General features: G+C 42.7%; 1 protein-coding gene across 1 annotated transcript in view; it reads left to right on the forward strand.

The window, feature by feature from the left end:
- Window positions 1-27,383, forward strand: part of WWC3 (WWC family member 3) — a 274,579-nt gene that overhangs the window by 168,104 nt on the left and 79,092 nt on the right. The window contains exon 8 of the mRNA XM_077480846.1: window positions 5,728-5,801. Within this exon, the coding sequence (XP_077336972.1) occupies window positions 5,728-5,801 (74 nt within the window). The remainder of the gene's footprint in view (window positions 1-5,727; window positions 5,802-27,383) is intronic.

A 27,383-nucleotide genomic window follows, 5' to 3' on the forward strand; every position in this document is an offset into this window, starting at 1 on the left:
CAACCAATGAGTCTGTGTTTCAATTTGGTGGATTTTGTCTGGTGGATGAAATATTGTTTTTACTGTATAAAACTTTACTCCCAGGTAGCAAATAAACTTGGTTGGTTAAAGCTGACTCTTCTGAAAATGTATTACCCACCTGAATCGAAGCAAAGTGAAGTAATTGATCTTTTTGACAAATCAAGAGATCGTTAGAGCCCGACGGGAACAGAAAATCATCAAGTAGTGGAAATTTTGAATCTTATGAAGACTAGAGTTACTACTGCTTATGGAACCTTTGTAAATGTTTTTGGAGTGGTTGCCAGACTGAATGGGAAACATCTGCATTGATACTCTTTACCTAGGAAGGCAAACTTCAGGATATTGCAATGCCATTCTTTAATTGTAATATGCAGATATGCACCCATAAGGTCAATCAGCAGGAGGCAATCTCTTTCTTAGACCCCTTTCACACAGGTAGACCCTCAATTGTCCTTTGTGGAGCAGTGGATGTCCATTTACACCCACCAAAAGTCAATCTGACCTGCTAAAAAGAGATGGATGGGCATCCGTTCCCCATTCTCTATTGGTCTGTTTATATCCGACCACCCAGAGAGGAGCGGTCTGTGTCTGTGTCCTCTCTGCATAAGCCGGAGCGGACACAGACCAGCCATCCACCTGTTCAGTGGGAATCAGCAGACAGATTCCCAGCTGAGCATCCACCCTGTGTGAAAGGGGCATAAAAAAGACAGTCTTGATTGTCCCAAGCATCTCTGCCCAAAATTGTGGAACTCTTATGTAGGAATTCAGACACTTCAGATTCAGAACTGCACACAATTTCCTGTATGCCATTCAAAGTGAGAATATAGCAGAAAATACACCTTCCCTCTTACTTGTGGGGTCTAGCTGAATGGCATTTGCTTTAAAGAATTATTCTATATATAATTTCAGTGCCCACTTTTCTTCTGGCATGTTTGGGATATTTTTATAAACAGGTTTCTCAGAAGAAAGTGCTGGGAGTTAACGCAATAACCTCCTTGCACCACATCCTTCTTTCAAGTTTGAATCAACCCTGTGGTCACATCCTTTAAAGGTCACTGGGTCATCCAACTGGAGGGCAACATGTCTGGCCAACCTCTGCAGTGCTGCATCCACTTTTGGCAGTGAAAACCAAGTCTTGAAATCTGAAGATTTCATGGGATATAATGTAACTTCAAAACCTGGTTTTGGACGCTGATCTGCTTGGTAATTGGAACTGGGAAAAATTCCTAACAGTAATTTGTGCACATTCTTATTCAAAGGTATGAGGAAGTAAGCCATATGTGACTTGAAACCATGGGAGTCTCTTAAAAAGAAACTGAGTATGAGGGAAACTTAAAAATAGAAGTTACCCTTTATGAAAAAAACCTAATACTGCAAGTACATATTTTCTGAAACTATAGTTTGTTTACATGGCTTTGCATTTGGTCTGTTCTCTGTAAGGGGTTCTCTGTTATTTTCATTTCCTGCACTGATGAAAGCTAATAATGTAAGAACAGCAGCATGCCTATTGTACATGTACCTTATGTCAATGAAAAAAAAAGTCTGGCTGCATGACCCCTGACTTTGTCTGGACAGTGTTGATTGGCTCTGTGCTGATCACATGCACCCTCTCCCCAAAAAAACAATCACAAAAAAAAAAAAACTCTAGCAGTACACACCAAACTGAGCATGTGTAGAGTGCCTCCAATGATCTGTACTATCAGACAGCCTTTTTACACAATGCTGTGAATTAACCTCTTAGGTTCCATAGTGAGTATAAAAAGCATGTTTTTCTGCATATACAGACTGAATTTACTAGTGTGGGTTTAATAACATTTAATTTCCATTGTGGGCCTGACAACACACATTTTTGTGAACTGAGTGTTGTCAATCTGCATGTTGACTATTGCTAAACTACTCAGCCACTCCCACTGTCTTCTTATCCACAACATAGGGACTGATTGATTTGTAGTCCAAGTTAAGAACAGGAAGCGCTAAATCTCTTTAAAGGGGCTGCAAACTCTCTTTTTTTTTAATTTAAATAACAAACATGTCATACTTACCTCCACTCCGGTCCTCCTCTTCTGTGGTCCCACAGCGGCGCTGGTGGCTCGTCCCCACATCGAGTGTCCATGTTGGAGAAGCACTCTCCTTGGTGGACACCCGTGCGGGCGTGCTCCCGAGTCTGTGTCCATTCACAAAGAATGCAGAATACCCCCCTGGCGCTGCGTCATTGGATTTGATTGACAGCAGCGTGAGCCAATGGCTGCTCTGCTATCAATCTGTCCAATCAGGACACGAGACACCAGCTAGAGATGGTGTGCTCCTTCCTGGACAGAGGATGACAGTGTTCAGGTAAGTAAAATGTGGGAGGCTGCAGCACTACAGATGATTGCAGTAATAGAATGCATTAAGGTGAAAAAACAGGAGGGTTTACAACCCCTTTAAGATAACACAGGCAGGGAACACATGACAAATGACACTCCTAAAGTTCTGACAAGTAGAACAGGATTTTTTTTTTCTCTTATAAAACAGATAATATACCAAAAGGGAGCAAATAAGAGAAATGTATTGTTAGGGTTTACATGCACTTTAAACAAACTTTCTTTTAATAAAAAAACTATACCTGAAGCAAGAAGAAGCAAATACTTACACTTCTGGCTGCTAAAACTGCTGAACCTGGCTCCAATGCAGAATAATCTACAGCTGAAAAAATGCAAATTCCAGTATAGATATTTTTGTTCCTCACTGCACTCAGTAGTTCCTCTGGTCCCCATCCCTATACTATAGTGATGTAGGGATCAGCTGGAGTTACCAGAGAGTGCGGCAAAGGGCACAGGAGTTCAACACAGTGTCAGTTTCATAAGGAACTTTAGCTGGGAATTACTGCATAAGAGTGGTGTTAATCAGCATGGGACACAGGAAAGGTATTTATTTGCTTTTTTGCAGGTACAGATTTTTTAATACATTTTTTTACTTTGATTTTCCATCATGATACTTTCAGTCTGGTAGAAAAGACTTGAGTATTTAGGAAGTGTTATAGAATAATTTTACTTTTAATGAAGTCCTTAATAAGTTCTTCTCTGCCCTCCTGAAGTTTAACCCACTGAGGGAAATAGCCACTTTATCGTAGATCTTTCCTGTGTAGCCCTGCCCAGCCTTTGCTTGAAAAATGTCCTGAGCCTACTGCACCTGCATGCCACTGCCTCATTGGTCCCAATTTCTGTACTCATGGAAGACTTAGTTATCCATAGGCGTATGGACCCAGCCATAGGAAGGAACAAAACCACAAGATGCACTAGATACAGGACCCAGCTGAAACTTCTTTATGCAGATGCTGTGTGGCTTCAGCACAGGGAAAAAAGAAGCAAACTTTTCAGTATCCCCAAGTCCCACAAACTAGCATTTCAATGATATCTAGGTACCAATAATGCCTTTACATTTCCAAACTGATTCTGCAAGATACCTCTAGAACCCCAGAAACATTGTGCACCCTCAGAATCCGACTTCCAGCTTAGAACCCTCGTCACTGAATACTGCATCTGTTATCAGCAGATTCCTGATCATGCATGATAAATGAATGCTTGTTGATTAGGCTAGGTCTATAGTGATAGTTTTATTTTTATTTATTTATTAATATCACATTGATGCTACAGATTAGGTGGCTATCAACAAGAAGTTAGATCTCTCTAACGGCATTATAGCCTGTGTAGTCTACATAGTTCTGGTTTGAAAAACATCCCTGAATGTATACTGAAGTGTCCGGTCCATTCAGATGTAAGATATTCATATACTATTTGTGTGTGGAAAATTGGATATGTGCATCCAAATCTCTTTTTTCATTCCATTTTAGGATGGATGTCTTTTCTCTATTTAGCTGTCACTCATTAATTCAGTGCAGGTAACCAGAAGAAAGTATGAAGTCTAGAAGCATGTAACAATGTGGATTATTTTTAATTTGTGTTAAAACTAGGTATTTTGTACCTGAAGAACTTTTCTGCCCCAGTGCAACCAAGTCCTAATACATTTAGGCTTGGTTCACACTGCTGCGATGGCAATGTCGTATGACTTCCTTCTGACTTGATCCAACTTGGATGCTGTTTAGGAGCCTGTACAAGCCTGAACTCATACCCAAGTTGGACCAGTGTAATGCAGGAATCTTTTCAGAGGCCGCTTTCACACCGAGGCATTGGGGGCGGTAAATCGCTGCTATTTTTAGCGGCACTTTACTGTTGTTTTAGCGGCACTATTCAGCCGATAGCGGGGCACTTTTAACGCCTGTTAGCGCCCAAAAATGGATTAAAACCGGTGGCAAAGTGGCGCTGCCCATTGATTTCAATACACCGCTCCTACAACACTGCAAAGATGCTGGTTGCAGAACCTTTTTTACTGTCCTGCAAGCACACCGCTCCAGTGGGAAAGCACTCTGGCTTTCACACTGGAGAGGCTCTTTACAGACGCTATGCAAGTGCTATTTTTAGCGCTATAGCGTGTGTAAAGCATCTCAGTGTGAAAAACTCTTAAACTTGGAGCGACTTGTGTAGTATCAATTAAGACTCTCATAGGGAAACATTGAGTTTGACATGTCATGCGACTTGGGGTCTTACACGACGGATCCCATGTCGCAGTAGTGTGAACCTAGCATAAAAGATAATTTTGTGACAGGTTTTAAAAGAAAATGTAAGAGTCTAGAGAAGTCTTTACAGACCTACTTGATCACTTTTCACCTGATCACCACTTGTCTCCTTTAATATTTGAAAAACATATTTTTTTTAAATGATTACTACTCCCCTTTCTTTGCATTTTATTAAATAAAACACTAGATACGGTTTTTTCAGTCTCAAATTTCTGTGTGATCAGTAAACCATGTGATTACCTATTTACAGCATAGTAAATTATGTCTCATGGCTGCCAAAGAGCATGTCCTGTGACATTAATGTTGTGGGAATTTAACTATTTTTAATAAAACAGAGATGGGCTAGCCTGTGACATTCCATATGTAAAAGAGGTAGGAGTACCTTCTTAATTTTCTAGAATTTTACAGTGAAGAAGTGATTCTAAAAACAGTACAAAGTAGATTACAGATAGTAGTAGTAGTAGTAGTAGTAGTAGTAGTAGTAGTAGTAAATCAGCGCTGAATTTCTCCAAAGCAGGTACCCATAATAGAAGAAGTATCACAGTGGTAGCCTGTTCAATCTTATCTTGATTGAAGTGCTGCCCTCTACATCACACTCTTCAGCATTCAACCCTTCTAGGATTTTCGGGTTGCCTGTGTACCCCAACTGTTGCTGTGGCTCTTTCCACTGAGCCCTGACCATCGTGCTCTGTAGGATTGAACTACATGTGGTAGAAGACACAGGCATCCTGCATGTGTTGAATGCTGAAGAGCCTGATGGAGGCTGTATTCTTCAATTGAGAGAAGATAGAAAACATGGTCTACCAGAAGGGTTAGTGTAATTCCATAGAAAAACACTACTCCAAGATCTTTGAAAACTGCTCTTACAGTGATTCCCTTTCAGGGCTGTTGACCCTGCATTGTACTGGATGATGGCTTCATGTATGAAAGGGTAGTTTTGTTACAATTCCTGGAGTTGGGCTTTAAGCTTATCACCTGAACAACAATTTACAAGTTTTTGCAAAAAACTATTTTCTTTTAAAATTTGTTATTCATTTAAGCCTAATTATGCTTATTTGCTTAGTAATGTTATTGATATTCTTTCCATACAGTATGGCTATGATGATAAATCAAGACTGGTGGACAGAGTGAGACTTAATTGGCAGTATGAGGAGGCCAAGAAGAGGTAAGCTCTCCTGTGAACGATTCTGATCAAAGCTAATAGTGGCTAATGAAAAGCCATTATGTTGAAATATGCCAAGCTAATGACTGTTGAAATATGTTATGTACTTCTGCATTCCTTTCATACGCTTAGATGTTAAAGGTCAGTCATAAACTTTCTAGCACAAACATTTTTGTGTAACATGCAATGGATTATCGAGTCACGGGAAGTACACAATTGACATTTTCTATTTATTATTTTTAACAATAATTTATATGGAAGCAGTACTATTCTGTATTTTACGCTGGGCATACACATACTGTTTATCTTATTTTATTTCTTGCTCAGCAAGAGAGATCCCTGCATCACATATTGCTGCTGGTTGAGTGAAAAAAAAACTGACAGGTCCCCACATCAACACAATGATGTGTCTTGTCATAGTGGCACATGAAGCTGTCAAGCTGAACCAGAAAATGTTGAAATAAACTCTCTAGCTATGCAATGTGTGAATCACAGAAATATGTGGAGTAAAATGAATAAAATAAAATTCAAAGATTTGTTGAAAAGACTTTGGGCCACATATTTATTCGCATTTTATAGTTTTTTTTCTTTACAATTGTGGTAGGCACAGGTGATTGTTTAATGTAGTGATACAATGTTTTAAATAATCTTGGTTACATACTGTATATAGTTAAACATGATTAAGGCATAGCATTTGGTGTGGTTGAAGTTAATCCTGTAGTCATTACATAGGCCATATTATTTTTGTTATTGCGATTATGTACAGTATATTTTTAGACATTACATAGGGCATATCATTTGTTAAGGATTGGGTAAAGTGTGTGGTGATGACAAAGTATATGTTATTTATTGTGAATAAAGTTAATTATAGTGAGTCATGATTGAGGACATATTATTTGGTTTGGATCAGCTAATTCTTTATCCATTACATAGTTAGAGAAAATATATTATTTGGTATAGATGGTGTTCTATTATAAAAAGAAGGCATTATTTGGTGAGATTATGTATATAGTAATGCACAATTTTGGGCATATTATTTAGCGAGAATAGAGTTGAATCTATAGCTTTGGCATATACAGAAGCAAATTCATTCATTTGAATTAGGTTAAATACATATTGGGACATGATAGGGGGCATATTATTTTCTGTGAATGTCTTTAAAGTGAACCTGTACACAGACAATGCACTCTAAGGTATTTATATATTCTAAGCAAGTAGTAACAATACTTTAAACCAAGCCCTTATTCATTTCTGTAGCTATAAACATTGTGGAAAAAATTATTTTCAAGGTTCAGGGCAGGCATACTGAAAATACAAATTTCTCTTTTGTTTATTGTTGGACATAGCATCTTCATCTTCCCCTTCAGGTTATATCACCCCTTTAGGAGGCGGCCCTACTGGCTATAACCCCTCACGGCATCCAGCAGCTCAGCTCAGTTTTTTTCTGCCTAGTGTAGAAGGACCTGGCTTCCAGTGGGACCATTGAGCCTGGGAATTTTTTATTTTTTTCTGCACTTTGGATTCCTGTGATCTACAATGAACAGCCGGGCTGGGTGAGAGGCTGGATAATATAGATCCTGGTAGTCTCCCCGTACTGCTCGGGTGATGGGTCTGTCCGTGGACTGTGTCCCTACACAGGAGGGGAAAGTACCTGGCCGAGGGTCCTCCGGGGGGGCTCTGGGTCATGGCAGGGGGCTGCGCTGGGTGTTGGGGGTCCGCTCATCCTCTTCTCTGTTTCTGTGCCACGGTGGGGTGTATTGGTGTGTATGCCATGTGCGGAGGCCGCCGTTTATTCCTTTCGCCCATTTTCTGGAAGTCCGGCTGCCATTTTCCCGGCGCCCTCAGACGTTTTTTGCTGAGGTGGCCAGCGCCTATTTTCTAGTAGCCTCAGCTTGTTTTGCCTCTAGTGCTGGGTGCTTGTTTCCTTCTAGAACAACTCGCTTTTTACACATAACACCTTGTGGCTGACACAGGGGAGAGCGGACAGCAGCAGCACAGTGCAGTACCTGGGTCAGGGTGGTGATCCTGCAGGGGGCCCCTCAGTCTGTGGCAGCTAGGAAGGTGGACATTTTGTGTGACTTGCCTTAGGTCCCTAAGTGGTGACAGGTGAGTGGCACTTCTTCCCCAGACTCCCCTGTTATGGCAACCGGTTCCCCTGCACCTGCGGTGCCTATGGATGCTCTGTTGGTGGTCCTGCAGGCCTTTGTTGCCAGGGTGGAAGCAGCATGCGGGCGCAAGGGGGGTAAAAAGCATCCCCTCCCCCACCGTCTTCTGGGGAAAGCTCTGATTCAGACTCGGGCCCCGCTGTGGCAGGTGGCCCCTGTTCCGACATGTCAGAGGATGCGGACCAGGACCCTTCGGACAGTGAGAATGACTCCATGTCCGGGTCAGCGCAGGAAAAAACGCTTGTAGGAGCACTTATCACAGCGGTGCGGGATACCCTAAAGATGGAGGATACGGCGGGGGCATCTGCAGAAGTGTCGGCCCCTTTTGGGTTCCACAAGTTGGCCCGCACTGCTAAGGTGTTTCCTTACCCAACTTATTTTGATAAGTTTATTTACCAGGAGTGGGGAAAACCACAGGGGGCCTTTTCAGTCCCGAAACGCGGTGCGTTACCCCTTTGAGGAGAGTTTACTGAAGAAATGGACATCTCCACCTATTATTGACCCCCCAGTATCCAGGTTAAATAAGGTAACCACGATTCCGGTGGAAGGGACCGCTGCTTTCAAGGACCCTGCTGACAGGAGGGCCGAGGCAGTTGCCCGGTCCATGTTTGTGTGGTGGGGTCAGCATTGCGGCCAGTGTTAGCCACAGCCCTGGTGTCACAGACGCTTACTGAATAGGCTAAATTGTTGCACCGTGAGTTGGAGAAGCAACAGGCTTCCCTGGTCTGCGTGGAGCTGGCGCACCAGTTGGTGCAGGGCTTTAATTATGTCTGTGATGCAGCCTTAGATATGGCCCCCTTGCTCTCTAGAGCCTCAGTATCAGCAGTAGTGCTACATCGCCTGATTTGGTTGAAATGTTGGTCTACAGACCAGGCATCTAAGAAAGCACTGGTGGACTTGGCCTTCCAGGGAGAGAGGCTATTTGGAGCCTCGCTGGATGACATTATTTAGAATGTTACTGGGGGTAAGAGTACGTTGCTCCCACAGTCTAGGATAGGTAAGGAGCCATGCCGTAGGCAAGGGCCCTCCTTTTCAACTCAGAAGCGGATTTTTTGTCTGCCCAGGTCGGGAGGTAAGGGTTCCCAGTCCGACGAGGTGCCCGCTGAAGGACAAAAGCGTCCCTGGTTTCACAAGCTGAACAAGCCTGTGAGCAAAACTGTTACCCGGATGAAAGTTTGCCCCTGCCCGACTCCCGGGTGGGGGGGTCACCTACGGGAGTTTGCAGCTCAGTGGACCTCCCTACTTTCCGATCAGTGGGTCTGCGAACTGGTTTCAGCAGGATACAAGATAGAGTTTCTTTCTTGTCCACCAAACAGATTTTTTCCCTCCAACCTTCATCTTCTTCTGGCTCGGTGGGAAGCCCTATTCGGGGCAGTACAGGACATGCTGCTGCTCGGGGTGATAGGGCCTGTACCGATGCCGGAAAGGTTTCAGGGATTCTACTCCAATCTGTTTGTAGTCCCAAAGAAGGAAGGGGTCCATCCAGTCCTGGACCTCAAGGCCTTCAACAGCTTTGTGAAAGTACAAAGGTTCAAGATGGAATCAGTTCGCTCAGTGGTCGCTGCACTCCATTAGGGGGATTTTCTGACGTCCCTGGACATCAAGGACGCATACTTGCATGTCCCCGTATCCATCAAGAGGTTTCTGTGATTTGCGGTCAGGGACGAGCACTGCCAATTTGTAACTCTCCCTTTTGGCCTGGCGTCGGCACTGAGGGTCTTCACCAAGGTGCTAGCTAAGGCAGGGATCGCAATCGTGGGTTACCTGGACGACCTCCTTCTGAGGGCAGCTTCTGTCTCAGAATTAAGGGAGGATGTGGCAATCACCATGCAAACTCTTCGGGAGCTTGGGTACTGAACTCAACACCTGGATTACCTGGGCTTTCTTCTGGACTCCTCAGAGGCGAGAGTCTTTCTCCCTTCGGACAAGCTGCAGACTCTTCAAGCTGCGGTGAAGTTCTTGGTGTCCTGCAGGTGGTTGTCACTGTGTTTTTGCATGCGAGTCCTGGGTCTCATGGTAGCCACTTTCGAGGCGGTACCATATGCTCAATTCCACACTCGAGTCTTGCAAAAGGAGATCCTGTCCAAATGGGACAAATCTCCGTTGTCCCTGGATTGGCAAATTTGGGTGAGCCAGCTAGTCAGGGATTCCCTGCTCTGGTGGCTGAGGTCGCCGGCCCTTCGGTCCGGGAAGTCGTTCCTTCCTCTTCATTGGACGGTGATCACAACGGATGCCAGCCTGACCGGTTGGGGGGGACTTTGGGGTGTACAGTTGGTCCCGGGTCGCTGGGCCCAGGAAGACTCTCACTTGCCAATCAATGTGCTTGATCTTTGGGCAAGCAGGCAGAGCCTCTCGACAGCGTCACAGATCCAGTCAGGACCAAGTCGGACAACGCCACGGAAGTGGCGTATGTCAACCATCAAGGAGGAACAAGGAGCTTGACTGCAGCACTGGAGGTTGCTGACATCCTGCGGTGGGCAGAGCAGCTCTGTCGGCCGTGTACATTCCGGGCGTAGAAAACTGGCAAGTGGACTACCTAAGTCGTCAGATGCTGGACCAAGGGGAATGGTCGCTACATCCGGATGTATTTTGGCTCCTTTGCCTAAGGTGGTGCACGCCAGATGTGGATCTCCTGGCTTCTTGACTCAATCGGAAGGTACAAAGGTTTGTGGTCAGGTCAAAGGATCCCTGGGTGGAGGCGGCAGATGCGTTGATGGCTCCATGGGGGCCTAATCGGCTGATTTGTGCCTTCCTCCCACTCAAACTTCTACCACGTCTGCTTCCCAGAGTGGAGGCCGAGGGGATTCTGGTGATTCTGATTGCCCCAGATTGGCTTCGGTGTCCGTGGTGTGCCAACATAGTACGAATGGTGGCGGATGTTCCTTGGCGGCTGGCGATGCGGGAGGACCTTCTGTCGCAAGGTCCAATACTTCATCTTGCTTTACCATCACTGGCTTTGATGGCATGGCTGTTGGAAGCCAGGTGCTAAAGGGCCGAGGTCTGTCAGATTCCGTAATCTCCACTATGCGGAAGTCATCTTCTCTGAAGATTTATCATCGTGCGCGGAAGGCCTACATCTCCATGTGTGAGGAGATGGGGTGGTGTCCACACACATACTCAGTTTCCAGGATCCTGCTGTTTTTGCAGCGAGGAGTGGATCAGAAACTTGCCTTAAGCACCATTAGGGGACAGATATCAGCTTTGGCTGTCTTTATTCAGTGACCCTTGGTGAGTAGGTTTGTTCAGGGGGTTCGACATGTGGCCCCTCCGGTTCGACCACCGCTGCCTCTGGGGGATTTGAATCTGGTGCTCTCGGTGCATCAGAAACCGCTGTTTGAAAACATTAGGGAGATCACCTTATTGGTACAGCGCAAATACAAAATAATACAAAAAAAAATTCCATAAAGTGAAAAATAAAAAGTCCATATAGTGAATGATAAAATGTAAGGGAAAATTCAGAAAGAGTCCACTTGTGCAATGTGTCTTCAATCAATATATCAAGTGACGATGTGATCCCTTCACCATTGAGCAAGTTGAACTCTCACCTCAACAAGTGGACCCCTGATATATCAGATAGGTCAAAAACGCATGTTCCCATCAAGGGTAGATCATAAGGTTAGATCATAAGGTTACAGCAAGCCAAGCGGAAGCATTTCCAGGTAAGGTTCTCCTCCGTATCATCAGATCAATGTGGTATCATATATGAAAAAGAACAGGCAAATCTAGTGCTCTCCGTTGATGCCAATTTATTAAAACACATAAATAAAAGACAAATACCACTCACATTTGTAAGCACTGATCTCCAGTGCTGAGTGCTAAGACAGAAAGTACCATGCATGGATCAGTGTGTCAGCTGGCGGATGACGTCACGACGCAGGTCACGTTGTCCGTACGCGTTGCGTCCCAGAGAGTAGGCGGGACTTCATCAGCGGTGACGGAATGACGTCGGACGGCCGCTTTTATACCAACACACTAATATAGAACCAATACAAAGCGGAGTTATGCGCAAGACAGATACCGTAGACAGCACGTATCAAACGTGACACCGGAACATAGATCTGCGCTCACTCCAAACACAGGAAGGAGAGAGAAAGTATTAAAAAATATATATGCTATAGGGAAGTTAAAACCAAACCAGAGAGAGACAAAAATATAGTCTGCTGATTAGCAACAAGATGCAATCCTCTAATTATTCTCACATAAACTATGTAGAGAAAGAAAGGGGATATTGCCTAAAGAAAGCAATACAATATAATCTCCTGGTAAGTCAAATATAGCCAAAATAAAAACCTAGTAAATATACCCGCAATGCCGCTGGCGCCATCAGAAAGCTACACTGATCCACACATGGATTAATAAAATTGAGTACCAAAATATAAATCAAAACAAAAATAAAATAAAAATAAAAATAAAGATAAAGATAAATATAAAAATAAAAATAAATAAATATGAAAATAAAAATAAAGATAAAAATAAAAATAAATAAAAATAAAATAAAAATAAAAATAAATGAAAATAAAAATAAAAATAATAATGAAATTAAAATAAAAATAAAAATACAAATACAAGTGCAAAAGGAAAAAATTCAAATACAATAAAACAATTCAATTATCTGTCCGAAATGAAACTATTTAAATCAAAATCCACGTTTAGACCTCTCGGGGCAAGAACCCTTGTTTCATGGATCCAATAAGATTCACGTTTGCTTAATTGGCGTATGAAGTTACCTCCACGCCAATGTTTGGTTACCTTCTCAATCCCCCAAAAGCTCAAACTCTTGGGATTCTGAGAATGCACCAATTTGAAATGGCGAGATACATTGTGGGTCTTAAGACCCTTTTTGATATTATTTACGTGTTCACCCAACCTCACATGTAGGGGTCTAGAGGTTCTGCCAATATATTGGAGACCACATTCACATTGTAACATGTATACCACCCCTGTGGTAGAGCAGATGATAAGTTTATCGATCTTATATTCCTTATTGTTACTTGTAGCTATAAAAGATTTTCTCCTTTTTACATTGCATCTGGAATGTCTGCATGCCGTACACCTACCGCACGCATAGAAGCCGGATAAAAAAGAGAAAAGTCTACTTTCAGTTTGTACAGGGGGATCGATAACACTCGGTGCTATTTGGTCACGTATTGATGGAGCCTTCTTATATATGAAAGAGGGCCGTGCAGGTAACAAAGGGCCCGACACTCGATCCTGTTTCAATATAAACCAATTTTTGGCAACAACTTTTTCGAATTTCTTATACTGTACGTTATAATCAAGAACCATTCTGAAATTGACCCCTTCCACTCCTGATTCTTTTATCTTATCTCTAACCAAAAGGGATCTATCCATCTGTTGGACCAAAGATATTTCATGTTCAAGAACAGAACGATCATATCCCTTTTCTTGGAATTTAGAGGATAGGATATGGGCTTGATGCATGAAATCATCCATGCGAGAGCAGTTCCGTCTTAATCTAACATACTGTCCCCTGGGGATATTGCATAACCAAGACTTATGGTGGCAGCTCCCCAGGGGAATGTACGAATTCCGATCAGTTGGCTTGAAATGATTTTTTAATACTAGCCCATCATTCGCTTTGGTGATCTCAAGATCAAGAAACACCATCCGTTCTTGGCTGATATTCCATGATAACTGGATGTTTTTTTCATTACCGTTCATGGTGCTGATAAATTCATCCAAACCAAGCCGGTTCTTGATTATAACGTACAGTATAAGAAATTCGAAAAAGTTGTTGCCAAAAATTGGTTTATATTGAAACAGGATCGAGTGTTGGGCCCTTTGTTACCTGCACGGCCCTCTTTCATATATAAGAAGGCTCCATCAATACGTGACCAAATAGCACCGAGTGTTATCGATCCCCCTGTACAAACTGAAAGTAGACTTTTCTCTTTTTTATCCGGCTTCTATGCGTACGGTAGGTGTACGGCATGCAGACATTCCAGATGCAATGTAAAAAGGAGAAAATCTTTTATAGCTACAAGTAACAATAAGGAATATAAGATCGATAAACTTATCACCTGCTCTACCACAGGGGTGGTATACATGTTACAATGTGAATGTGGTCTCCAATATATTGGCAGAACCTCTAGACCCCTACATGTGAGGTTGGGTGAACACGTAAATAATATCAAAAAGACCCACAATGTATCTCGCCATTTCAAATTGGTGCATTCTCAGAATCCCAAGAGTTTGAGCTTTTGGGGGATTGAGAAGGTAACCAAACATTGGCGTGGAGGTAACTTCATATGCCAATTAAGCAAACGTGAATCTTATTGGATCCATGAAACAAGGGTTCTTGCCCCGAGAGGTCTAAACGTGGATTTTGATTTAAATTGTTTCATTTCGGACAGATAATTGAATTGTTTTATTGTATTTGAATTTTTTCCTTTTGCACTTGTATTTGTATTTTTATTTTTATTTTAATTTCATTATTATTTTTATTTTTATTTTTATTTTCATTTATTTTTATTTTATTTTTATTTATTTTTATTTTTATTTTTATTTTTATCTTTATTTTTATTTTTATTTTTATTTTATTTTTGTTTTGATTTATATTTTGGTACTCAATTTTATTAATCCATGTGTGGATCAGTGTAGCTTTCTGATGGCGTCAGCGGCATTGCGGGTATATTTACTAGGTTTTTATTTTGGCTATATTTGACTTACCAGGAGATTATATTGTACTGCTTTCTTTAGGCAATATCCCCTTTCTTTCTCTACATAGTTTATGTGAGAATAATTAGAGGATTGCATCTTGTTGCTAATCAGCAGACTATATTTTTGTCTCTCTCTGGTTTGGTTTTAACTTCCCTATAGCATATATATTTTTTAATACTTTCTCTCTCCTTCCTGTGTTTGGAGTGAGCGCAGATCTATGTTCCGGTGTCACGTTTGATACGTGCTGTCTACGGTATCTGTCTTGCGCATAACTCCGCTTTGTATTGGTTCTATATTAGTGTGTTGGTATAAAAGCGGCCGTCCGACGTCATTCCGTCACCGCTGATGAAGTCCCGCCTACTCTCTGGGACGCAACGCGTACGGACCACGTGACCTGCGTCGTGACGTCATCCGCCAGCTGACACACTGATCCATGCATGGTACTTTCTGTCTTAGCACTCAGCACTGGAGATCAGTGCTTACAAATGTGAGTGGTATTTGTCTTTTATTTATGTGTTTTAATAAATTGGCATCAACGGAGAGCACTAGATTTGCCTGTTCTTTTTCATATATGATACCACATTGATCTGATGATACGGAGGAGAACCTTACCTGGAAATGCTTCCGCTTGGCTTGCTGTAACCTTATGATCTAACCTTATGATCTACCCTTGATGGGAACATGCGTTTTTGACCTATCTGATATATCAGGGGTCCACTTGTTGAGGTGAGAGTTCAACTTGCTCAATGGTGAAGGGATCACATCGTCACTTGATATATTGATTGAAGACACATTGCACAAGTGGACTCTTTCTGAATTTTCCCTTACATTTTATCATTCACTATATGGACTTTTTATTTTTCACTTTATGGAATTTTTTTTTTGTATTATTTTGTATTTGCGCTGTACTGATATTTTTTGATTTTTGAAATGTGGGATTTGGTAATTTGACCTACAGTATTCTAGCTGCATTTTTATATATTTTCTCACTGTATTTGTTGTGTTTTTAGCGCTGGTTGATTTTTCACTTTAGATCACCTTATTGACACTCTCTCAGAAAGTAGTCTTTCTAGTGGCTATTACATCTGCCAGGAGGGTTTCTGAGTTGGCGACCTTGTCATGCAAGTCTCCCTACTTGGTCCTCCACAAGGATAAGGCGGTGCTGCGCCCACAGCCCTCGTTTCTTCCAAAGGTTGTTTCGGCTTTTCATCTAAATGAGGACATTGTGCTTCCGTCCTTATGTCCTCAGCCGTCACACCCCAAAGAGGTTGCTTTGCATTGCTTGGACGTGGTCCGGGCTCTGCGGGTGTATCTGTCTGCTATGGCTCCTTTATGGAAGTCGGACTCGCTGTTTGTATCGGTGACTGGTCTGAAGAAGGACCTGGCGGTCTCGTCGGTCACCATTTCTCAATGGATCAGACAGATTGTGGTTCAGGCTTATGCCATAAGGGGACAGGCGCCTCCCCTTCCTATCACGTCACATTCTACCTGGGCAATTGGTGCCTCTTGGGCTTTCCGACATCAAGCATCTGCTTCTCAGGTGTGTAAGGCAGCGACCTGGTCGACCATTCACACTTTCACTAAATTTTACAAGGTTCATGTGAGCACATCTTCGGATGCTTGCTTCGGCCGCAAGGTTTTGCAGGCTGCTGTTTAAGGTTGGAGTTCTGGTTGTTATGGGTGGAGTTACTTTCTTGCTGTTCCCACCCCTGTTTTTTTTTTACACTGCTTGGGGACGTCCCTAAGGTCAAGATGAAGATGCTGTGTCCATCAGTGAACGAAAGAGAAAATAGGATTTTTGTACTCACCGTAAAATCCTTTTCTCTGAAATTCATTGACGGACACAGCACCCACCCCTCCTATTTATGTTTGTACTGATTTTGACAAACTGAGCTGCTGGATGCTGTGTGAGGGGTTATAGCCAGTACAACCGCCCCTGGGCGGTACTGTGCAGTTTTGCTGTTTTTTAACACTTTCTACCTAGTCCTCTCCTAAAGGGGCGATATAACCCTAAGGTTAAGATGAAGATGCTGTGTCCATCAATGAACTTCAGAAAAAAGGTGAGTACAAAAATCCTATTTTTTGCCCTATTTTCTATAAAGAGAGGAATCTTGGCACTCTGCCAGTGGTTTTAAGCTGCTGAAAGCTGACTGAAGCCCCAATCACACAAATGTAGGTCCCAATCACACTATGATACCAGGAGTCAGGAGTTTTGATTGTCTTTTGCATGTTGTCATGCTAAATGCGAAGGGCAACTGATCCTTTCAATAGGATGCCCTATGTGTTTCAAAGAGGCTTATGCACCTTTTTGAGCTTCATGCATTGTTTTTTTATTTGTTTTTTTAGTCAAAAGGATGCTTTATTGAACAGAAAGCTAATTTGCAGAGCAAATACAGCTTCTCATTAGATTGTACAAATTAAATGACATAAACATTTGTAATACACTAATCATGGTCCGAAAATCGTACCTAGAAATAGTCTACCAATGCCCTACAGCCTACAGGACCATGGGACGTTGCAAATGTCTCGATCAGTGTAAACTTAGAAGTGGCTATGTTGAGCGAATCATTGGATACAGTGGAGCACAGGTGGCAATGTAGGGTAGCGATTGCTACTGGCCTGTGCCGTAGGGGGCTCTGAAAAAGTAACTGAAAAAGTGACAAGCAAGTGAGTGCAACCATGCTCTAGAATAATGGATCCAGACATATGTAAGTAGTTGAGCAACAGTAAAAATCCCTACCAAACTCAATGAGGATAGCACCATGAATGCAACACAAAAACTTGCTAGTGAGCATGCAAAATTCCTAGTGAATTGTAAATGGAGCAAATTAGTTCCAAATTAAAAACGTAGAAAATTAAAGTTCAGTCACTTGCAGTAGCGGTAGTGTAGAAAGAGTCACATCTCACAAATATGAAAAGAGTAAACCATCTCTCAGCTTGAAAAACAAAAATAGCACAGCTGGGTAACTGCATAGCATAACATCCATACTTTCCACATTGTATTGAGCCTTGAGAATGACTCTGCAGCCATTTCAAAAAAGTGTGCTTGCCCCTGTGTCATAACTCTAATTCCCTGTACACACGGCGGGACTTTCCAGCGGAAAATGTGCCATCAGACTGTGTTGTCGGAAATTCCGACCATGTGTGGGCTCCATCTGACGTTTTCCGTTGGAATTTCCGACACACAAAGTTGAGATCTTGTTCTAAAATTTTCCGACAACAAAATCCAATCGTTTAAATTCCGATCGTGTGTAGACAATTCCGACGCACAAAGTGCCACACATGCTCAGAATAAAGACAAATGCTATTGGCTACTGGCCTCTTTATAGTCCCGTTGTACGTGTTGTCTGTCACCTCGTTCTGAACGATCGGATTTTCCAACAACTTTGTGCGGTGTTCTAATCCCTTGCTTTTAGTTATGCTTTAAATAGTGTTTTGGTGTGTGGTGCTAAGATGCAGTGAAGATCCATTTTAAGATTTATTCACCCCCATACCCATGTGAGATCTAATATTAGTGTATATATAGTGATATGCCTATGTCTTTATACTTTATGCAGTGAGAGAAAAAAGTATTTAATCCCCTGCTGATTTTGTACGTTTGCCCACTGACAAAGAAATGATCAGTCTATAAGGCTGCTTACACACTGTGGCGGGCGGGCGTTGACAGTAAAACGCTGCTAGTTTTAGCTTTCCTGACGTTTTAGCAGCACTATTTGGCCGCTAGCGGGATGCTTTTAACCCCTACTTGCGGCCGAGGAAAGGGTTAAATGTGCCCATGTAGCGCTGCTGCCAAATCGCTTTGCAGGTGCTTCGGCAGCGGTGCCCATTCATTTCAATGGGCAGGAGCGGTGTATAGACCACTCCTTCACCGCCCCAAAGATTCTGCTTACAGGACTTTTTTAAACATCCTGCCAGCACAGCGCCCCAGTGTGGAAGCACTCTGGCTTTCACACTGGGACTGCAGGGGAGGTGTTTTTCAGGCACTTTACAGGCACTATATTTAGCCCAAAAGCGCCTGAAAAACACCTCAGTGTGAAAGGGGTATCATTTTAATGGTAGGTTTATTTTAACAATGAGAGACAGAATAACAACAAAATATCCAGAAAAATGCATTTAAAAAAATTATAAATTGATTTGCATTTTAATGAGTGAAATAAGTATTTGATCCCCTATCAATCAGCAAGATTCCTGGCTCCCATGTGTCTTTTATACAGGTAACAAGCTGAGATCAGGAGAACTCTCTTAAAGGGAGTGAACCGAGTCCACAGCAGCAGTCAATCTGATCCAATCTTTCCACCATGGTTAAGACCAAAGAGCTGTCCAAGCATGTCAGGGACAAGATTGTAGACCTAAACAAGGCTGGAATGGGCTACAAGGCCATCGCCAAGCAGCTTGGTGAGAGGGTGACAACAGTTGATGTGATTATTTGCAAATGGAAGAAACAAATTAACTGTCAATCTCCCTGGGTCTGGGGCTCCATGCAAGATCTCACCTCGTGGAGTTTCAATGATCATGTGAGGAATCAGTCCAGAACTACACAGGAAAATCTTGTCAATGATCTCAAGGCAGCTGGGACCATAGTCACCAAGAAAACAATTGGTAACACTACATCGTGAAGGTCTGAAATCATGCAGCGCCTACAAGGTCTCCCTGCTCAACAAAGCACATGAACAGGTCCAACTGAAGTTTGCTAATGAACATCTAAATGATTCAGAGAACTGGGTGAAAGTGTTGTGGTCAGATTTTTCTGCTAAGGGGACAAGACAACTTCACCACATCAAAGGGATGATGGACAGGGCCATGCACTGTGAAATCTTGGGTGAGAACCTCCTTCCCTCAGCCAAGGCATTGAAAATGGATTGTGGATGGGTATTCCAGCATGACAATGACCCAAGACACAAGACCAAGGCAACAAAGGAGTGAGTGGTTCAAGAAGAAGCACGTTAAGGTCCTGGAGTGGCCTAGCCAGTCTCCAGACCTTAATCACATAGAAAATATGCGGAGGGAGCTGAAGATTCGAGTTACCAAACATCAGCCTCAAAACCCTTAATGACTTGGAGAGGATCTGCAAATAGGAGTGGGACAAAATCCCTCCTGAGATGTGAGCAAACCTGGTGGCCCACTACAAGAAATGTCTGACCTCTGTAATTGCCAACAAGGGTTTTGAAACCAAGTACTAAGTCATGTTTTGCGAAGGGGGTCAAATACTTATTTCACTTATTAAAATGCAAATCGATTGATAACTTTTCTTTTAATATGCCTTTCTGAATTTTTTTTTATTGGTATTCCTTCTCTCACTGTTAAAATAAACCTACCATTAAAATAATACTGATCATTTCTTTGTCAGTGGGCAAACATACAAAATCAGCAGGTGGATCAAATACTTTTCCCCCTCACTATATAAAGCGGCACGATTCTGGCTAACATGAGAATATGTTTTTTTTTGCTTAGAATACAGGTCACAATTCTCATACGATTCTGGCGGCGTAACATCGTCTTTCACATTATACTAAAAAATTGTATAACTCTTTAGTCTTTAGCATTTTTTAAATTCATTAAAGTGTATTTTTTCCCCAAAAATTGTGTTTAAAAGACTGCTGCGCAAATACAGTGTGTCATAAAATATTGCAACAACGGCCATTTTATTCTTTGGGGTCTCTGCTAAAAAAATATATATATACAGTGCCTTGGGAAAGTATTCGGCCCCCTTGAACTTTTCAACCTTTTGCCACATTTCAGGCTTCAAACAAAGATATAACATTTTTATTTTTTGTGAAGAATCACCAACAAGTGGGACACACTTGTGAAGTGGAACGAAATCTATTGGATTTTTGAAACTTTTTAAACTAATAAATAAATGAAAAGTGGGGCATGCAAAATTATTCGGCCCCCTTGCGTTAATACTTAGTAGGGACACCTTTTGCTGCGATTACAGCTGCAAGTCGCTTGAGGTATGTCTCTATCAGTTTTGCACATCGAGAGACTGAAATTCTTGCCCATTCTTCCTTGCAAAACAGCTAGAGCTCAGTGAGGTTGGATGGAGAGCATTTGTGAACAGCAGTTTTCAGCTCTTTCCACAGATTCAGGTCTGGACTTTGACTTGGCCATTCTAACACCTGGATACGTTTATTTGTGAACCATTCCTTTGTAGATTTTGCTGTATGTTTGGGATCATTGTCTTGTTGGAAGATAAATCTCCGTCCCAGTTTCAGGTCTTTTGCAGACTCTAACAGGTTTTCATCCAGAATGGTCCTGTATTTGGCTGCATCCATCTTGCCCTCAATTTTAACCATCTTCCCTGTCCCTGCTGAAGAAAAGCAGGCCCAAACCATGATGCTGCCACCACCATGTTTGACAGTGGGGATGGTGTGTTGATGGTGATGAGCTGTGTTGCTTTTACGCCAAACATATCGTTTTGCATTGTGGGCAAAAAGTTCGATTTTAGTTTCATCTGACCAGAGCACCTTCTTCCACATGTTTTTCCAAAGTAGATTTTGCTGTATGTTTGGGATCATTGTCTTGTTGGAAGATAAATCTCCGTCCCAGTTTCAGGTCTTTTGTTTGGGGGTTCCAAGTAATTTTCTAGCAAAGTAATTTTCTAGCAAAAAATTGTGATTTTAACTTGTAAGCAACAAGTATCAGAAAAAGGTTTAGTCTTTAAGTGGTGAAAGTGACCTCATTTACAGACCGGAGTTCATTCCTTTTATATAAAGAACTATGTTACAATGTTTCTCTTTTTCTCCTATGTTGGGATAACCTTGGCAGGCTGCCTGGATTTTTTATTTTTTGATAGCTGTCAGAAGTGAGCAGGAACTCCGTACACTTGTTACATAGAATCGGTAAATGCTGTTTCAAGATCCTGAGGAGAGTTGAATCACGATTTAGATTCCTTAACGATTAATTATGCAGCTCTAATTAATATATATATATATATATATATATATATATATATATATATATAATGTGTGTATGTGTGTGTGTGTGTGTGTGTGTGTGTGTGTGTATATGTATATGTTGTTTTTTTTTTAGTTCTGTGGGTCAAGCCAGGAACTGCTATAAAACATCTAGCCAACGGTGAATCGACACTTTAATAAATGTTATAGGGTGCATCGGGGTATAGGCACTGCATTGTTTTCTCTTCACTTATTATTTAGAGTTGGTGACGCACTTGCTTAAGTTACATCTGTGTCCTTTCATTCTTACTATCCCTGCTGAATTAGTTTATCCCTTTGCCTTGTCAGAAGTTTTTGCAGGCAATACCTCTGACATCTATAAAGTTATTTTCATTGGGCTCATAGGAAAACTGGGCACTGATTCTCAGAACAAGAGTGGAATTCTGGAGACCATTTTGAGGTTGTTGAAGATGACCTGTCAACATTGTTTAGGATCATTTTATGGAGTAATATGTGAAGCCTGCCAATGTTTCTCCTGTTCTGAATACTTATTTAATTTCTATAAATATGTCAGCTTGGTTTTCTTAAATGGCAACTGGTCTTTTTTCATCATTACAATCTAAATCCAAAATCATAACTATATATGCAAATCAATTGTTTTTGGCAGGCTAGATAGGGCCCAGATTTCATTAGAGCTTTTTATTATTGTGCAAGAAAACCTTAAATATTATTATGCTGTTATTGGCATGATAATTTTTATTTTATTGTAATAACATTCCTCATTATGGCATTATAATTAGGGGATGCACCCACTTTAAGTATTAGTTTAGATGTGCCTTTATTTAAAGAACTAGGTATAGGCATTAGCGCATGGGTGCTCAACCTGTGGCCCTCCAGTTGCTGCGAAACTACAAAACATGAGACATTGCAAGGCTGACAGATACAAGCATGACTTCCAAAGGCAGAGGCATGATGGGACTTGTAGTTCGGCAACAGTTGGCGGGCCACAGATTGAGCACCCATGCATTAGGGGAAAGTCCCTGGAATTCATAAAGACTGGCGCTGGCGCAGGCAGATTTTGCGAAAGTGTCACATGCATTCTAAAATAATGCACCAAATTCATATACCCGTCAAGAACTTGTATTTGAATTTGGCTCATGCTGGACCACTTTTAGAACGCATGCGAGACACTTTCAAAAAATCTGAGTTGGGATTACCACCAGAAAGGCACTGCAGCAGCTTTATTGAATTCCCCCTAATATCTTAATGCCTAGGTTTGAGACTTTGGGTTAAAAGTTATGTTTAGGAATTAGCTTTAGGTTTAGCCATAAGAGTTATGCCGTGTACACACAATCAGACTATCCGACAGACTTGGTCCTGCGGCCCTGCGGCCCCCCCCACCCCAAAGCACCTTGTCCCCATGTTGATGAGGACAGGAGCCTCTTCCCGACAACCCTGGCCTTTGGTTGTCGGGGTCTGCAGTCGGGGGGCTTATCGGAATCCGGGAGCCCCCTTTAATAAGGGGGCCCCCAGATACAGGCCCCCCACCCTATGTGAATGAGTATTGGTACAATGTACCCCTACCCATTCACCTGGTGAAAAAAATGTAAATAAAACACAACACAAGGTATCAAAATAATTTATTGCACAGCTCCGGGGATCTTCTTCCTTCTTGGGAGGTCTTCCCACCGGACTCCTCCGCTATCTTCTGCTAGCTCTTTTACTAGCGGAGGAGCCCGGCTTTCTTCCTCGTCGCCGCCCCCCTCTTCGGGGGTCTTGTCCCCCTCTTCGGTTCTTATTGTCGGGCCTCCGCTTTCTTCCTTTAGCTCTTTTACTAGCGGTGACCCAGTCTTCTGTCGCCTTCGGTGTAGGGCTTCCCCTTTAAGTCCATACCACGTGATTGGGCCAACAACGTCTCGATGTTGCCGCCGAAGTCTGCTCATTTCAAAAGTACGGTGGACTCCCGCCATAGTCCGGCGGACCTAGTCTGCCGGAAAAGTCCGGTTGTGTGTGGTCAGGTCCGCTTGTCCGCCGGATAGTCTGATCGTGTGTACGCGGCATTAGGTGTAGAATAAGGGTTACATTTAGGGTTTTCTCAGGCTTATGGTTAGGGTTAAATTCAGGATAATGGTAGCTTTATTTTTCAGGTGTGAACATTTACTTTTATGGGATCATTTTAGCTGTTTTTTAGGTATGAATTTTGAAAGCTTCAGCACCGCTTGTGTTAAGGCTAAAGGCCTCTTGCACACTGCAGCTAGAAAAAAAAACTTGGTATAGATTTTTCTTTTACAGATTCAAAATGCAGCCCATTGTTTACAATGTGCTTGTACACACAGGTGCATAAACAAGTGCTGCATATTCTTAAATAAAAGAAAAATAAAAAATCTGGTTTCCGGTCAGTTTTTTGCGTTGGTACGTGCAAATACACGGAAATATGAGCATAAATATTTTGAACATACATAGATTTTTTTTCTTAAGGAATGAATTGTATTCATGAATATGCATACACGAGAATATGTGTAAACTGAAATGCCTGAAATTACAGCCAGAAATGCTGCTGCTCAAACATCATTACCGTGTGCAAGAGGCCTTAGAGATAAACACATTTTTTCTGTGGTAATTTTAACTGGAAGCTTTTTTTTTTTTTTAAGGAATTCCTGACATATAAAAAAGCTGAAGGTCAGGGAGTGGCAGAGGAAGTCGCAAGGGAAAGACCAGCTTTCCTGCATAAATGCAGAGCTCAGTGAGAGCCTCGATGGATAATAAAGCCCAACTGATAATTTATACAGATGCTTTCATAAACTATTTTTTTAGCTTATTTTTTCTAACAAAAACTCATAATTAATAATAACAGCAAGTAAACCTATGCTACTACTAGTATTTGAAAAATATATTTTAAATATACCACATGTTAGAAAAAAGGATGGTATTTCAGTGTTCTGTTTTAGAAAACAATAATATTGTTCAGGTGATTATTTATAGGCCAATTCTATCATTTACCACTTTTCTTTTCTATAAAGACCATTTAAGTCACTTAAAAGCAGCATAAAATACCAAATTAGAGTTTGACCTTTTAAAACAGAAGGCATTCACTTATTCCCACTGTCTTACAAATCTATATGAAGATTCTTGATATAATTAGACTGTAATATACAGTATATCTTTCCTAAAGAAAATGCTCCTTTAGGTTCCCATCAATGCTGGTCTTGTGCCTGATGCCTGAGGATCATAGTCAGTGCCATATGATCTCTACTGAAAGGAAGATCAGTCCAAACTCTGTTCCTCCCTTCAGCAGATATTATAAGACCAAGTACCTAGGCCCTAAGTGTTTTAACTCTACTAATACTTTTATTAAAGCTGTTGCAAAGCCTCTGGGTTTTTCACCTTAATGCATTCTATGCATTAAGGTAAAAAAGCTTCTGTGCTGCAGCTCCCTCTCTTACCTGATCCCAATCCGATCCAGCAATGTTCACAAGCGCAGCGGCCCCGGGCGCTCTCTCTCTCCTCATTGGATAGATTGATAGAGGGTTGGGCCGAATCCTGCTGTCTGTGTCAATGCAGTTGAGGACATGCATGTTTGTTCCCTCTTGCCAAGCATGTAACTAGGCCCTAGGGTAAATCATATAGTAGTGCTACATGCAGGGGTTCTTGGACATTAACCATGCAAGAAGAACTCATTGGGTTTCCTGATACATGTAAGCGATGGTGCAGCTGATGTCATAATGAGAAGTCAATTTGAGGTGTGCTGGGATCTTCTAGGGCAGATTTTCTCTACTTTTTTACCCTTTGGAACCCTTGAAATAATTTTTTAGGTTCTTGGCAAACATCTACTAAACAGGATTATAGCTACAGCTCATGGTACAATACATTGAAGAAAGGTCTAAATAAAAGAATAAGTGGTTGTACCTAGCGTATTAGACACCCAGGGCATCTTTTTTTTTTTTTACCAACTTCCTACTTATTTTTAATAACATTCTTTAAATTAACTGTAGAAAAGAAAGCACACTGTAAAAACTGTGGTGTTCTCTAACATTAGTGGTCAATGTCATGGCGGCTGGTGAGTTTTCTTTTGGGGGGAGGGGGACACTCCTCCAGGAGGACATTGGGGACATCAACGCCCCACACTTGCCCCATCTAGGAAGCGGTGTGCGGGAAGCATGTCTGGCAAGTGGCAGCTTTCTTCCTTCCTCCTCCTGTGGATCACGTTGGCTTCTGCCATGCATCTCCTTCCTTCTCCTCCTGGGCATCCAATAGGATTGCCTGTCCTTTCAGTCATGGATAGGGGGTGGCTGCGGCAATGGAAAGGAGAGGCGGCGCCTGTGCGCCCTTAAAGGACAAGCCGCCCCTGGTCAATGTAATAGCGACCCTTTACATTGGCGTTTAGCGGAAAATTGCCCCATTGAATTGATGGTTAGTGTAGATCAGGCATCACTAAATGGAGGACCGCGGGCCGAATCCGTACCCAGAAGCAGCCATATGCGGCCTGCAGACTCGCAAATAGTTGCCTGTGTGTTTTCTCCCCCCCTGCCTGATTGCCAGCCTGCCTCTGCCGCTGAAATCCTTGATTTACATGTGAGGCTTGGCAGGTGTCTCCCTTTCATCATTGCATCACTCGCCTTTCCTCCCCCTCCCCACACTGCCCTACCTTATTCACACAAGCCTGGAAGTGCTGCAGGTTCGGACAAAGGGTGGGACTTATTAAGTTACGAAGTGGGTGATTGGTTACTAGGCAGTGGGGCGGTCCCAGCAACCAATCACCCCCCTTTAACTTGAAAAGTCCCGCCCTTTGTCCGGACCTGCTATGCGTGCTTCCCGGCTTGTGTGAATAAGGTAGGGCAGTGTGGGGAGGGGGAGGAAGGGGGAATGCTGCGATGATGAAAGGGACAGTCTGACTCTGTAATGTTGAGGGAGGACTGTGATGGAGTGGGATCTGTAATGGGGGGTCTGTGATGGAGGGGGTCTATGATGGAGTGGGATCTGTAATGGGGGGTCTGTGATGGAGTGGGATCTGTAATAGGGGTCTGTGATGGAGTGGGGTCTGTGATGTGAGGTCTGCATTAGGGGGGGATCTGTGATGGAATGGGGTCTGTAATGGGGGGGCCTATGATGGAGTGGGGTCATTAATGGGGGGTCTGTGATGGAGGGGGATCTGTATTAGAGGGGTCTGTGATGGAGTGAGGTCTGTGATATGGGGTCTGTATTTGGGGGTCTGTGATGGGGGGGTCTGTGATGCAGGGGGATCTGTGATGGAATGGGGTCTGTAATGGGGGGGGCTGTGATGGAGTGGGGCCGTTAATGGAGGATCTGTGATGGAGGGGGATCTGTATCGGGGGGGGGGGGGTCTGTGATGGAGTGGGGTCTGTAATGGAGGGATATGTTATAGAGGGATCTGTGATGGAGTGGGGTCTGTATTAGGGGGGGATCTGTTATAGAGTGGGGTCTGTGATGGGGGGATATGTGATGGAGTGAGGATCTGTGCTGGAGGGGGGTCTGTGGTGAAGAGGATCTGTAATGGGGGATCTGTGTTTATGGGGGGGTCTGTAATGAGGTGGGGGGGTTCTGTGATGGGGGGTCTTTAAAAGGACACACTGTGATGAGTCTGTAATGGGTTGAGGGGTTTCTGATGGGAGACTGTGATGTAAAAGGGAGGAATGTGGTGTGAAGGGGGGACTGAGGGCACTGATGTGTAAGGGCTTGTCCACACTTGTGCAGAGATCTAGGTTTTTCTGCCCTAGAAAACCCCAGGTATCTACAAGGGCAATAGAAAACAATTGTGACGTGCACGGGAGGCTGTAATGTGAAGGATCTGAGTCGTGACCAATATGATATTCGGACCTCTGCGGGAA

This window comes from Lithobates pipiens, unplaced genomic scaffold (genome assembly GCF_037356315.1).
Source record: "Lithobates pipiens isolate NorthernLeopardFrog02 unplaced genomic scaffold, aLitPip1_a1.2 Scaffold_16, whole genome shotgun sequence".
NCBI lineage: Eukaryota > Metazoa > Chordata > Amphibia > Anura > Ranidae > Lithobates > Lithobates pipiens.